Genomic DNA, 12604 nt, shown 5'->3' with positions numbered 1-12604 from the left:
GGCTGGGACAGTGTCGTCAGCCACATGGCACCTGTCCTCAGAGCTCCTGCTGCCCTGCAGCCTATGCTACCTCTCCACGAGGGGCCAGCCCAGAGGACCTCCCACCACTAGGACAAAGGTCAAGGCACACAGCCTATTTTACAGAGAAGAGGCTGAGCTGCACAGAGGATAAGCCATGTGACCTTGGAGTATGCTGGATGCTGAGCCGAAGGATGCCTGATTCCTGAGCCAGGATTCAAACCTGACCTGACAGGTGCCAAGGGGCAGTGGTTACAGGCATGGGCTCAGCAGAAGGGCAGCCAGGGGCCACATCTCTGTCAGACCCTGACAAGTGACGATCTTGCTGGGATCCAGAGTCCTTGTCTGAAGGGTGGGGATAATGACAGGTCCCACATCTTGGGACAAATGAGAGGAACTGACAGATAAGTGGATTGTAAAACACTTCCGTTACTATTCTTTTTGGGTTATGTGACCCTCTACTCTACCTCTGTGAAAGGAGGGTCTTAGGAAAAAGGCAAATTCATAGGTCACTCCAACTCTAAATGACAGGGCCACAGGCTTGAGGGTCCAATAAGGCAGCCTGCAAGGAACAGAGCCCAGTACCGAGTCTGCGAGAGCCCTGTGAACCTCAGAGTGGACTACAACACACAAGGATGACCTGGGTGTGATGGGGTTGGGGGTCAGGCTAAGGCCTTTTGGGATGGTTTAAGTTCTCTCCCCAAATGCCAGGTCCAGCATTGTCTGCTTTATGTTGTACACATCACAGAGGCCACACCATCATTCTGTAAGCCTGGGATTGACAAGACAGAGAAAGTAAGGCTCAGAGAGAGGAAGTGCATGTTCCAGGTTCTAGAGCTTCTGCGTAGAACTAGAACTCAGACCAGGCCTCCACACACGAAGCATAGAACTACCTCAGGACCTTTGCACTGGATTTTCCCTCTGCCTGGAATGTCTTCCAGTAAGATGTTCATTTGGTTCTTTCACCTCCTTTAGGTCTTTACAGAAATGTCATCTTCCCAGCAATACCTCCCTTGACCATCCCATCTCAAGATTGTTTTTTTTTTTTGGTCTTTTTTGAGATGAGGTCTCGCTATGCAGTTCAGGCTGGCCTTGAGCTCACTTTGTAGCCCAGGCTGGTCTCGAACTTGCAACGATCCTCCCACCTCAGCCTCCCGAGTGCTGGGATTACAGGCATGAGCCACCACTCCCGGCTACCATCTCAAGATTTAAGCACCCAGTAGATTTGGCTCTTTTCTTCGCTTTGTCTGCCTCAGGAGTGACAGCCCTGAGCCTCTGCTATCTGACCCTGTTGGATGCTTAGGGCCCAGCTCCAGGCTGGTAGGAGGTAATGATAGATGAGTCCAGGCATGGCCATGAGACTCAAGGGCCCTGGTGCACAGTCTGGGGTGGGCTGCAGCCCCCTTAGGCTAGTTTGGTGGGTGCCAAGGGTAGGAAATGGAAGCATGGAACTACCAAGAATGGCACTGAGCCTGTTTACACCTTGCTGAACCAAAGGAAAGCTGTATCCAGATGCTGTATCTGCACTCAAGACTCATGACCTATAGGACTTCCAGTACTTCAAAAATTCATCCTACATATTCTGCTGTCATTTAAAAAACAAAACAAAACAAAACACTGGCACTGAGTTAGTTGAGTTCATCACTCATGAATGAGTCCAACATGCAGTGGTCGAAACCGAGATGCACCCTGCCTGCCACCTACTGGAGGGGGCTTTGGGCAAGTGCCTAATGGCTCTGAGCCATTTTCGTCACATTAGTGAGGACGTAAGTGTTCACCAAGACCTGGATAAGATTTAAGGAGTTAATATACGTAAAGAGCACACAGTGAACAATGCCGGGCACGGTTTGGTGGATGTGCAGCAGTACGAGCAGCTGTGAGACACATCCCCCATCTCACCCAGCAGAGTCACCAAGCCCACAAGTCCTGACGCCATCAGAGCTGGTACCGTCCATTTTGCCCTGGTGCTCAGGGCAGGCATAGGACGGGCTGGATCCACCTGCAGTCCACATATATGATTTTGGGGTCCACTCTCCTCAGCTGCCGCAAAACTTCATGACATCCCACTGAAAGTCTTCATCAGGGGACACGGCAAGGGCCCTCAGCACAGCATCTGTCAGCCTGGATGAGGTCCAGGATGTGGCTGGCTCGAATTCAAAGCCCTGGCAGTGTTCACCTGCTGGGTCCTCTGCCTGGGCAGATGCCACGCCCATGGAGAGACCCAGTTTGGGAAGCCTGCCTAGCTGGTGAGTCCCCCTTTTTGGAAAAGGTTGTCCCTTCTTGGGCCTTTCGAAGCCCCCATAATTTCTGTTTGGCTTGTTTCTCTCCTCTTTTTGCTAAGGTTCTGTCCCCCCTCTTCCCTGGGTGGCTCCAGGGAACTGTCAATCACAGTGCCAGGCCTTGGCCCCAGGGTAGAGAGCACATGTCCTAGACTTGGCCAGCTTCTTCAATTATCCCTGATCACAGGGACTGGCCTAGCCACTAGGGTGTGGGCTTAGGATTCACTCAGCGCCAGAGATCTGGCACATGAGAGTCAGTTCCTTCATGAATGGGAAGCTATAAAGATACAACAGATTTGAACAGCTGTCTCCTCTTCCTAGGACATGCTGCAAGCCTGCAGGTAGCAGAAGAGAATAATACTCACTATGCAAAGGAGAGCTACACTGATCGAGCTTCTAGGAGGTAGCTGGTAACTTGGGTGGAATCTCTGAGCCCAGCCAAGCTGGAAGATAGCCCCACCCCTGGGATGTGCAGTAACATGAACCAAGGAAAGTTCTTTCTGGCTTAAGCCAGTTTGAAACAGGATTCTGTCACTTATGATGGAGACTTTTACTGAATAGGGGTGCCCTAAATAGGCCTTTTCCTCTGGCCACAGCTGACCTTTAGTCAAGGGGACCTCGCTAATCAGGAACACAGATTGACTGCTTAGAACGGAAGGAGCAGTGGGGAATGTTCTGAGCTATCAGCACAACAGCAGGCCTGCTGAGATTCTCCAGTTCCCCTGCCCTGCCTGAGGCCTGTGACCTTAATTCTCTCCATCAAGCAAGACACCTCAGGAACCTGACAGGCTCCCGCACCTCCCCCATTATTTGTACACTAATGAGAGTTAATCTCTTACAAATGGGTTTTTGTAGTCCTGTGCTCTCAAGTCACACATTGCATTCAAGTCCTGGCTTCTTATGCACTGATCTTGTCCTTCATTTCTCTAAGTCTTTGTTTCCTCCTCTGTAAAATGGAGAGACTGGCAGGACAGCTCTCTCGGTTTAAGGGCTGGAAGATACAGGAGGGGCACTAGAGCAGCACCCTGAGCCCAGAACTGTTTCAGAGCAAGAGGGGAAGGCTAACACTGCCAGCACCAGGGCCCACCTCGCGAGTCCGGAAGATGATCCTGTACTGGTACTGAGGTCCATGGTCCTTGTGGTCTTCCAGTTTCTCCCGCTTGATGCTCACAGCCACTGGCCCCAGCTTCTCATCCACACCAAAATAATTGGCGTGCTCTGAGAAATAAAAGCAGGTGAGTTGAGAGTCCCATCTTGAGGCAGGCCTGAGGGTGGGAAGTGGGGTTGCAGGTGGGGGGACGGAGGGCAGGACCATGCTCACACACACCTCATGCCTGGGCACAGTCACTCTCAGAACTTTACTGAGCCTTGGCCCTCTTACCTGTGCAGCAGAGACCTTGATGCCACCCATGCTTCTGGGAGTTCATGTGAGGGTGACATGAGGCTAGAGATGCAACACTTAGTACACGGTATGGTGAGTAATAAACCTAGCTCTCCTGTCATTAATTCCGTCTGCACATGCTTTGGCTGGCTGAGCTGCCCGTTAGCCCTTGTGAAGTGGTTAAGACCCTAGAGAGCCTTCTGCCAACACAAATCTGGAGTGAGATCAGCTGTGCAGCCCAGGCCAAGTCACTTGATAGTATCCCTAGCAGCCGAGTGGGCTCATGGATGGCCCGTCAGTCCACGGCAGGCACAGCATGAACAGTGAGTGCCTGGCCTAAGTGCTGGCTTTCACACCCCCCAAGTACCATGCTTGCTCTGCACCATGACACAGGTCCGTAAGTTTCTTTAGACCTAGGTAACTTAGAACACTGCACTTTTTCCCTCAGTGCGACGGACAGAGCCTTTAGTGAATCAGGGAGCAAGTCTCCTGCTCTCTCCTCTCAATGACAACTCAGCTGTCTCCCTCTTCTAAAACATGCTGCCACCTTAGCATCCTTTCCATTTGTGGTAGGAACCCACTCCCAGTCTATCTGGACTCAAGTCCACAAAGTTGGCCTCTACACAAGAGCATTGCGAGGAGCTACCTCTCATCCTGGTGCTCTCAATACTTAACTGATGGTTCCTCATGAGAGGGACACAGTGAATTAAATGGTAATCCAAGAGTAAAATGTGCCAACTGATGGTCCTAACAGAACAGAGAAGCATAAATACTGTATTTCACAGACAATAGCTCATTCCTGAAGCTCATAGGTGGTGGTGGTCTGTTCACCTGTGCGTTCCCAGTACCTTTTTAGTATGCAATAGATACTCAATACCTACTGTATACAGTAGGTACTCAATACCTGGTGAATGACGAAGTTATTTATGAATTTCCAGGGCTACAAAGAAATATTGTTTCATCCAGGGGTTTAGCTCAGCAGTGTAAGTGCCTGACTGGCAAATGCGAGATCATGAGTTTGATCCCCCGTACCAGGAAAAAAAAAGAAATACATTTTCATTTTGTTAATTTTGTTAATTGTTTCATTTTGTAGGGATTGAACCCAGAGGCCTTTGCACTGACCTACATTCCCAGCCTTTCAAAAAACTTTTTATTAATTGATTGAGACAGGTCTCACTATTACTAAATTGCCCATGCTGGGCTCAAATTTTGAATCCTCCCGTCTCAGTCTCCCAGAGTGCTGGGATTACAAGCATGCAACATCATGCTCTGCATCAATGAAGTATTTTTTATAAAGGAAAAGGTTGTTTAAAAAGCTGCATCAGTGCTTACTACTTGCTACCTCCCCCCGAAGTTTGATGAGGTTATTCACATTCTGTACATCCTTATTTTCTGGTTACTAGATCTTTACCAGTGTTAAAGAGAACCTGCCAACTGGTCTGGCCACGTGGGTCTGGCAGCTGTGTTCCTGTATGTAGCCTGTTTATTCCCCTCGACCCAGCTAGAGGCTTACTCTCAGCTCCTTAGTGAATGTTAAATATTAACATGAAATGGGCCCCTCTGCTCCCAAGAAGTACCTCTCGTCCTAAAGTCTATTTCAAGTGACTCACACTGCCTCATCAGCTTCCTCTTGATTGGTAACTGTCTGAAACTTCTCTTTTCATCTCTTTATTCTCAATCTTGGTGTCATTTTGGTTTGGGCACAGAGTCAACTCCACTCCTCACATGAGGACAGTCAGAGGGGTGAAAATTTGACCCGGACACTTCTCTTCCCATTACTGAGGGTAGAACCCAGGGCTTTGTGCACATGAAGCAAGTAAGTGCTCTACCACTGAGCTACACTCCTAGGCTCCAGGCCACTGCTTTAACAATTCTTTAAACTAGTTGTTACAGGGTACTAGCTGCCTATCACCTATAGTCTTTTTTTTTTTTTTTTTTTTTAAACCCCTCTCTTTTGGGAAGGGGCAAAAAGATGGATTTTATCTAATTAGTATCTACATTTCCTAGCCTCTTTCTGGACAGGAGTAGCCAATAACCACAGCTGGCTAGGGCTTCTGAGAAAGTTCTTTAGAGGGGTGCTGGGCTGCTAACCTCTAGATTTCTTCAATGAGAGATACTTCTTTATTATTTAGCCATGTTACGAGCAGTTATAAGAAATTTTCAATCAATATAGTTGCCAGCATTTAAAAATTACTTGTGCTTACATTAAAAATGTGAATTTCAAGAGAATCTTCAAAAACTGAGAAAGTTGCTAATGTTATGTTTATCTGCTTTTCTTGTGCAACAAGAGCCAGCTGAAGCTGCCAGGTTCCTACATGGCAGCTTCCTTCTGTGCGTCTGCCGCCTGGATCTTGTCTGTGGTCTCTGTGCCAGGCTGTGCTGCCCCACTGAACTGGCCCACGACATCGGGAACCCAAAGGATGCCTCAAGCCATCTCTCTCTTGTTACTTCCACACATTCAAGCTCCACCTTCACAATGAAGCTGGAACTTCTCTATATGGTTTTTCCCTACGCCTCACTTCTACCTGACTCAGCAAGCAGTAATCCCCTGCCTGGTCTCCCTGCTCATCCCCAACCACAAGTCTGCTCCTGATGTGCAACCAGAGGGAGGCCAGGAACATGAGTCGGTGCTCAGCTCAGAGCGCTCCCGAGTGACTGCCTCTCCAGGATAGAAACGAGTCTCCACCTCAGCCCACAGTCCCATGTGCTCTGTTCCTCTCTCTCTTCTCCGCCAAGGCTCCTCCTACTGTCCTACAGTCACTACCCCAGCAACACTGGCCTCCCAACTGGTCCTCTAACATTCCAGGGCTCCCCACCGACCCCTACCCCACGCCCCCATACTAGCAATCAAAATCAGAGCTTGCATGCTGAGCTATATCCGCAGCCCTATTTTTTGAGATGGTGTTTCACTAAGTTGCTAAACTGCCCAGGCTGGGCTCAAATTTGTGACTGCTTCCCACAGTGCTAGGATTACAAGTGTGTTCCAGCACTCCTGCTAGTTTCACTTTTGTACCTGCTGATCCCCATACCAAAAGCGCTGTTCCCAACCTTCACACATCTTCCTCCCTCAACTCCTGCAGTTCAGTACCACCTCTGAGGAGGCCCTCCCTGACGCCCTACTGAAAATGGCAACTGTTACCCGACCATCATTTCCCTCCTCTGTGCTTTCCTCTTCTCCGCAGCACTTAGCACCACACAATATCTTATATATTTAGGTATCACTGTTTATCTGACTTCCCTAAGGTACTAGGTTCTAGGAAGACAGGATTTGTGCCTGAAGGCAATCAATATTATATCCCCAGGTTCTAAAAAGTGCTCAGCACATAGTTGCACTGAGCGTGTGTTTGCAGAATAACTGGGAATCTATGGCCTCACGTAGCTCAAGAATTATGGAATGCCAGGCATGAGACACGAAGCTAAATGCTGGAATGGCTCTGTGTGTTGTGTCTTCATGATCTCCAGCAGGCAGGTCTCATTTCCTGTTGAACTGAGTGTACCAGGAATACAGCCTGGCTCAGGAGAGACACATGGGCAGTGAGGTATCAGAGATAAGCCTGGCCCACTCATCCCCTCACCTTTGCCCACAAAGTAGTCCTGGTAGTAGCGGGCACCCAGGTCCACATGCTCAATGCTGTACTGCCGCGGCCGATTCTGTGTCCTTTGCTGCTCCTTGGGCACCTCCAGCACTGAGATGCTGGCATTGGTGCGATAGGTGCTCAGAGCAGGCTCAGCCAGGTGGCCCTCGCCTGGGGAGCCCACAGAGGCCCGAGAGAAGCTCACGTTGCGCTCACATTCCCCACCGATCTCGTTTCGGAAGTGTGGACAGCTGAGCAGCAGGTCGTTGCTGTTGTCGTCTCCCAAGTCCTGCTCCAGGTTCTCTTTGCAGTTCAAGTCCTCAGTGCTAGTGAAGGCCAGGTCCAGGCCCCCAAGGCTGTGGGCCCTCGATGCTGTGAGGGACGCCATGGTTGAGGCAGCGGAGGCGGCTGAGGCCCCTGTAGTGGTGTTCCGCCGTTGTGCCACTGACACCCTGTTGGCAGCTGCCTCATTGAGGTCAAACAGCATGCTCTGCACGTCAAAGTGGGCAAAGCTCTTCTGGCAGACCCAAGGTCTGCTGGCTTCTGGGGGGCTCTGACCCTCCTCAGCCTCACCCAGGGTCCGGCTGGCTTCCCCCTCAGGCTTGCAGCTCCTCAGTTTGCGGAAGATGGATGAGTCCACAGTGTCTCCAGATGCCAGGCCCCGGGTGGGCTTTTTCCGGGCCTTCTCTTTCTCCTTCAAGGGCTGCAGTGGGAGGAGATTGTCCTTGGGGGGCTGCCCATTGCGGGAGTCCCCCTTGGTCCCGTGCCCAGGGTCTGCCTGCAGGAACTCACTAAGGCTCTGACCACCACTGGCATCAGGCTGCTCACTGCGAAACTCGTTGAGGATGTCAAAGAAGCTCTGCTCGGGCACCCCCTGCACGTCGATGGAGGATGTACTGCCATATTCTCGGAAGAGTGGCAGCACACCTCCAGTGTGCCGGGGCCCCCGAGGCTCCACCATGTCCTCCACATCACACTCGCTGAGGGTGATCTCACTGCTGCTGCGGTGCCGCAGGGGAAGGAAGGCCCTGCCAGGTGACCGCGGCCACCCATCCTGGAATTCCACATCTTTGGATCTTCTCCTTGAGATTCGGTGGAAAGCTTTGGACCCTGAGGCGGCTGGGGTGCTGGCAGGGGGCTGTCCGTTCTGTATGCTCCTCATGGAATGGGTCACTTTGGTGGCTTTCATACCATCTGTGTCCTGTGAGGGGCTCGGGTTGTTTTGTTCTCTCAGGGCCTCTCGCTTGGGTGGCCAATCGGCCACCCGTGCACGCACACCCATCTTGGGCATGGCAGGGGTGGTGGGGCTGGGGCGGGTGGTGGCAGTGGCTGGGCTCTCACTGAGAGGCTGGGACATGCTGCCATTTTGGGCCCAGAATCCCATGGAAGTATAGTCCCCTGTGTGTGGCCCTGGGAGGACATCGGTGCCCCTGGCCCCACAGCTGGCTGCCAGGTCCACACCATCATTGGGAAGGGGCCGATAGGTGGTCATAGTCCACAGGGCACTGGAGTGCTTCTGGCCCCCAGAAGCTGTGGTGTGACTCTATGGGGTCCCCTGGGCCTCAGCCATTGTTCAGGGCCACCAGTCCCAGGATGAAGGATGCTGGCCCCTGAAACCAGATGTGCAGGTTGTGAGTCTGTGGAGTCCAGTTCTCCACCATTGCTGTGGACACCTGAGCCAGGACAGCCTCAGGGGCAGGTGCTGTCCTGGGGGGGTCCAGATGAGTGGCTCAGCAGGGCAGAGTAAGCAGCAGCAGCAGGTATGGTCTGGCAGGCGGAAAGGGTGTCTTCCCTGCCATGCTGAAAGGAGAAAAAAGGAAATTGTGAGAGGGGGTAAACATCCTATTGCTCCCAGAAAATAGGATATGTGGCTCTTTATTTCTGTACAGCTTTATTCATCTTTTAAAAACTTTTTAGTGTGGAGATTTTCTTTCTGTTTTTCTTCCTTTTTTTTTTTTTAAAACACACAGGGTCTCACTATGCAGTTCAGACTGGCCTTGGGCTCACTTTGTAGCCCAGGCTGATCTCAAACTTGCAAACGATTCTAATATGGAGATTTTCCATCATATTCAAAAACAGCTCTAACAACTGCCAGTCGTTTGCCATCCTGTTTTATCTTTTCACCCAATCTTTTATTTTAAATATTTTATCATGTTTTATCTTTCTTTGTGGTGCTGGGTATTGAAGCCAGAGACTTATATATGCTAGGCAAGTGCACTACCAATAAGCCACACCCTGGCCCTGATAATATTTCAGAGTAAATCCAGATAGCAGGTATTTCACCCATAAACATTTTAGTGTGTATCTCTAGTGGTTAAGGTCATTAAATAAAAATAACCAAGAGGTTACTATGGTACTCATCTGAATTAATACAAAATCTTTTTGGCTTTTTGAGACAGGGTCTCGTTATACAGTTTGAGCTGGCCTTGAGCTCACTTCATAGGCCAGGCTGGTCTCAAACTTACAACGATCCTCTTGCCTCAGCCTCTCGAGCGCTGGGATTACAGGCATGCACCACCATGCCCGGCATTAATACTATTTCAAAGGCTTCTTTTGTTGAGCTGACTTGTTCAAATGAGGTTCCAAATAAGAACCAGACTCTGCTTTGGCAGATGTTTTTCTTAAGTCCCATCCACTTGATAGCAGCCACCATTTATTCTGATCCTATTTACTTGCTGAAGGAAGGGGGTCATTGTCCTGTGCAGTTTCCACTTTTTAAAATACATGTGGTGCCATTTAACACTTTCCTCTGCCCCTGTATTCCCTATGGGGGCTGCTTGAGAGGGCAGGCAACTGGCCATCTGCTCTGCAGTCCACCCCACACAGCCAGTCTGCCGGAAAGGAAGCAAAAATGACAGATGAGTCAACACAAATCCCACTGGCTTTCCACAAAGGCAACTTTTCCACAGAGACTTCCCAAATCACCTTGTGTAGACAGGGAAGCCCTGTCTCCAAGCCTTTCTCTATCACCTACTCTGCTTCCTGCAGACTGTTCATGGCAACTGTTAACAACCAAAACTGTTTTGTGATTATTTATTCACTATACTATCCATTCCCTGTCTCCCCAACTAGATTGTTAGCTCCAGGACAGCAGGCATGCTGCAGTTATTCACAGATATACTGTGCTCCCTTTCCCTGTAAGACTGGGGCAGACTGGAATCCAGGCTGCTCGGTGACTGTTTACTGTGTGAATGAGTACATGAAAGACAGCCTGTGCCTAACCTGAGGTTAAGTACATCCTGATCTGAAGGCCCCTGGGGAAGGAAATTCATGTTCCTGTCCAGTAGTCTGCAGAATGACTTCCCCAAGCCTCTACCTTAAACTGCTAAAAGAGGACGTGGAAAGGAAGGGAAGGGAGCTCAACATCTATGACCAAACCTTAGCTGCCCCAGCTTCCTCCTGTCAACAGAGGTGGTTTAATTTAGCACAACAGAGTGTTACAGTGGGCTAGGCACTGGGTCAAAATGATCAATAACTTTTCCGTTCCTTAAAGTCTAGAGCCAGGCATAGCCATTCTGATTAATGATTTCTAGTGTGTGTGCAGTGGGTATTTCTTAACTTGTGTCCCGAGAGGTACCAAGTGAACCAACAAAGAGAAACCAGGAGGGAAACAGGAAGCAGACTCATGGAGCAAAGCAGCGAGGCTAGCCCATGGATTCAGGAAGGGGAGCATGAAGTGGAAAGGAGAAGTGGGGTCAACTGTAAGCACAGGAGAAACCCTGAAGACACTCAGGGAGACAGTACAGGGCAAGTGCTACTTTGGGGAGACACACAGGAGAGAGGCCAGGAGGAGCCCATGGTGAATCAGAGCAGGAGCATCTGTCAAGAGGCACATGGATCTCCGATCCCCCAGCAGTCTTTTAGGAATGTGGATGCTGCGTCACTTTCTCTCTCACTCTCTCAGACAGGATCTTGCTATGCATTTCAGGTTGGCATTGAACTTAAAACAACCCTCTGCCTCAGCTTCTGGGGTACTGGGGTTACAGGTATGTCTTACCATGGCTAGCAAGGTTATCTGATTTTTTCAAGAGAATTTAGAAATCTGTAATTGCATGTAACATCTTGCAAAAGCAAAACAAATAACAACAACAATAACAACACACTACCATACACACAAGATTCTAAGACTTTCAAGAAACAGATTGGGGATATAGCTCAGGGTAGAGTATATGCAAGGCTGTAGGTTCAATGCCCAGTACAGACACAGAGAGAGACAGAGAGAGACAGAGACAGAGACAGAGACAGACACAAAAAGAAAGCAAGTCAGAGAGACAGATATAGAGAGAGAAGGAAAGGAGGAAGGAAGAAAGGAAATAGACAAACAGCTAATCATGTTATCTCTGGGGAAGGAATTGTGTGTCTGTTCAACAATCCCAAGCCTTTCTGCTTCATTTTTTCCTTGGCACTTAAGAATATAATTATTCATTACCAGTCTCTCACCTTGTACAAATGTGAGCCACTGTTATACCCCCAGTACTGAAATTTGTATCACAAGAATGGAAGGGAAGGTCTTACTTTTTATTGGCTATTTTTTGAGTGATTAGAATGTACTTCTAGACTGATTGATTGATTAATTTGTGAAGCTGGAAATGGAACCTGGGGCCTTGTGCTCTTGATAAAACCCCGTCACATCCCTAATCTTGAATTCTTCTCAAGAACATTACCTATAACAGTCACAGTAACAGTCCACAAGCAAGATGTGGGCTGGATTTGGGCAGGGGCTGCTGGTTTGCAGTATCTGGAGACTGACTGGTACTGCAGGTTTCTCCGAGAAAACTGAAATATTTTTGTGCATTATCTGTTTGATGACTGCCTCTACCACTAAATTGTATGCTTCAGAATGGCAAGAGAGTTTGCCGAGAGGGCCGGAGCTCAGCCAAGGTACTGCCTAGCTCAGCAGCCCTCCATGCAGTCTGCCTTCAGGTCTGCCTGGGTTCTGGTGCCGAGACAGGCTTAGTCTTCTGAGGCCACATTTAGGGTGGGTGGGAAAACTAGTGGCCCAGATGTGACCCGATTTGCTGTGTCAAACACCTTCTAACAGATGGGTTATTGTTGATAACTTGGTTTATAGCTCAGTAGGAAACCCTAAATCTATTTTGAGTCCTTTTTGTGAACACATACAGATGTTCTTGCAGGACCTAAACTCTGCACAAATCCCTTTTCTGGACAGGTGCAGCTGAACCTTCCTGTGACGTTTTGAGCCTGAATGGCACCCACAGCCCCTGAGATTCAGAGACTGCTGCACATTGGTCCCTTCCAGGTGTCTGTTGTCGCATTCCCCCTTCCTAAAAGAATCTAGATCGTTCTGATGGAGAACCTCTGTTAAGGGAGTGGTGTATAGTGTACATAAG

The 12604-nt window shown here is 49.4% G+C and overlaps 1 protein-coding gene across 11 annotated transcripts in view; it reads right to left on the bottom strand.

The window, feature by feature from the left end:
• Window positions 1–12604, bottom strand: part of Sipa1l3 (signal induced proliferation associated 1 like 3) — a 218558-nt gene that overhangs the window by 86384 nt on the left and 119570 nt on the right. For all 11 annotated transcript variants that reach the window (XM_013149874.3, XM_063252656.1, XM_013149873.3 and 8 more), the window contains 2 exons: window positions 7254–9053; window positions 3385–3515 (listed from right to left, as the gene is read on the bottom strand). In XM_013149874.3, coding sequence (XP_013005328.2) covers window positions 3385–3515; window positions 7254–8745 — 1623 coding nt within the window. In that variant the 5' untranslated portion in view covers window positions 8746–9053. The remainder of the gene's footprint in view (window positions 1–3384; window positions 3516–7253; window positions 9054–12604) is intronic.

This window comes from Cavia porcellus, unplaced genomic scaffold, assembly GCF_034190915.1.
Source record: "Cavia porcellus strain 051 isolate PalLab524CR breed Dunkin Hartley unplaced genomic scaffold, mCavPor4.1 scaffold_7, whole genome shotgun sequence".
In the NCBI taxonomy this organism is placed as follows: Eukaryota; Metazoa; Chordata; class Mammalia; order Rodentia; family Caviidae; genus Cavia; species Cavia porcellus.
Note: the sequence above shows the minus strand (reverse complement) of the source record. Positions and strands in the feature narration are given on the sequence as shown.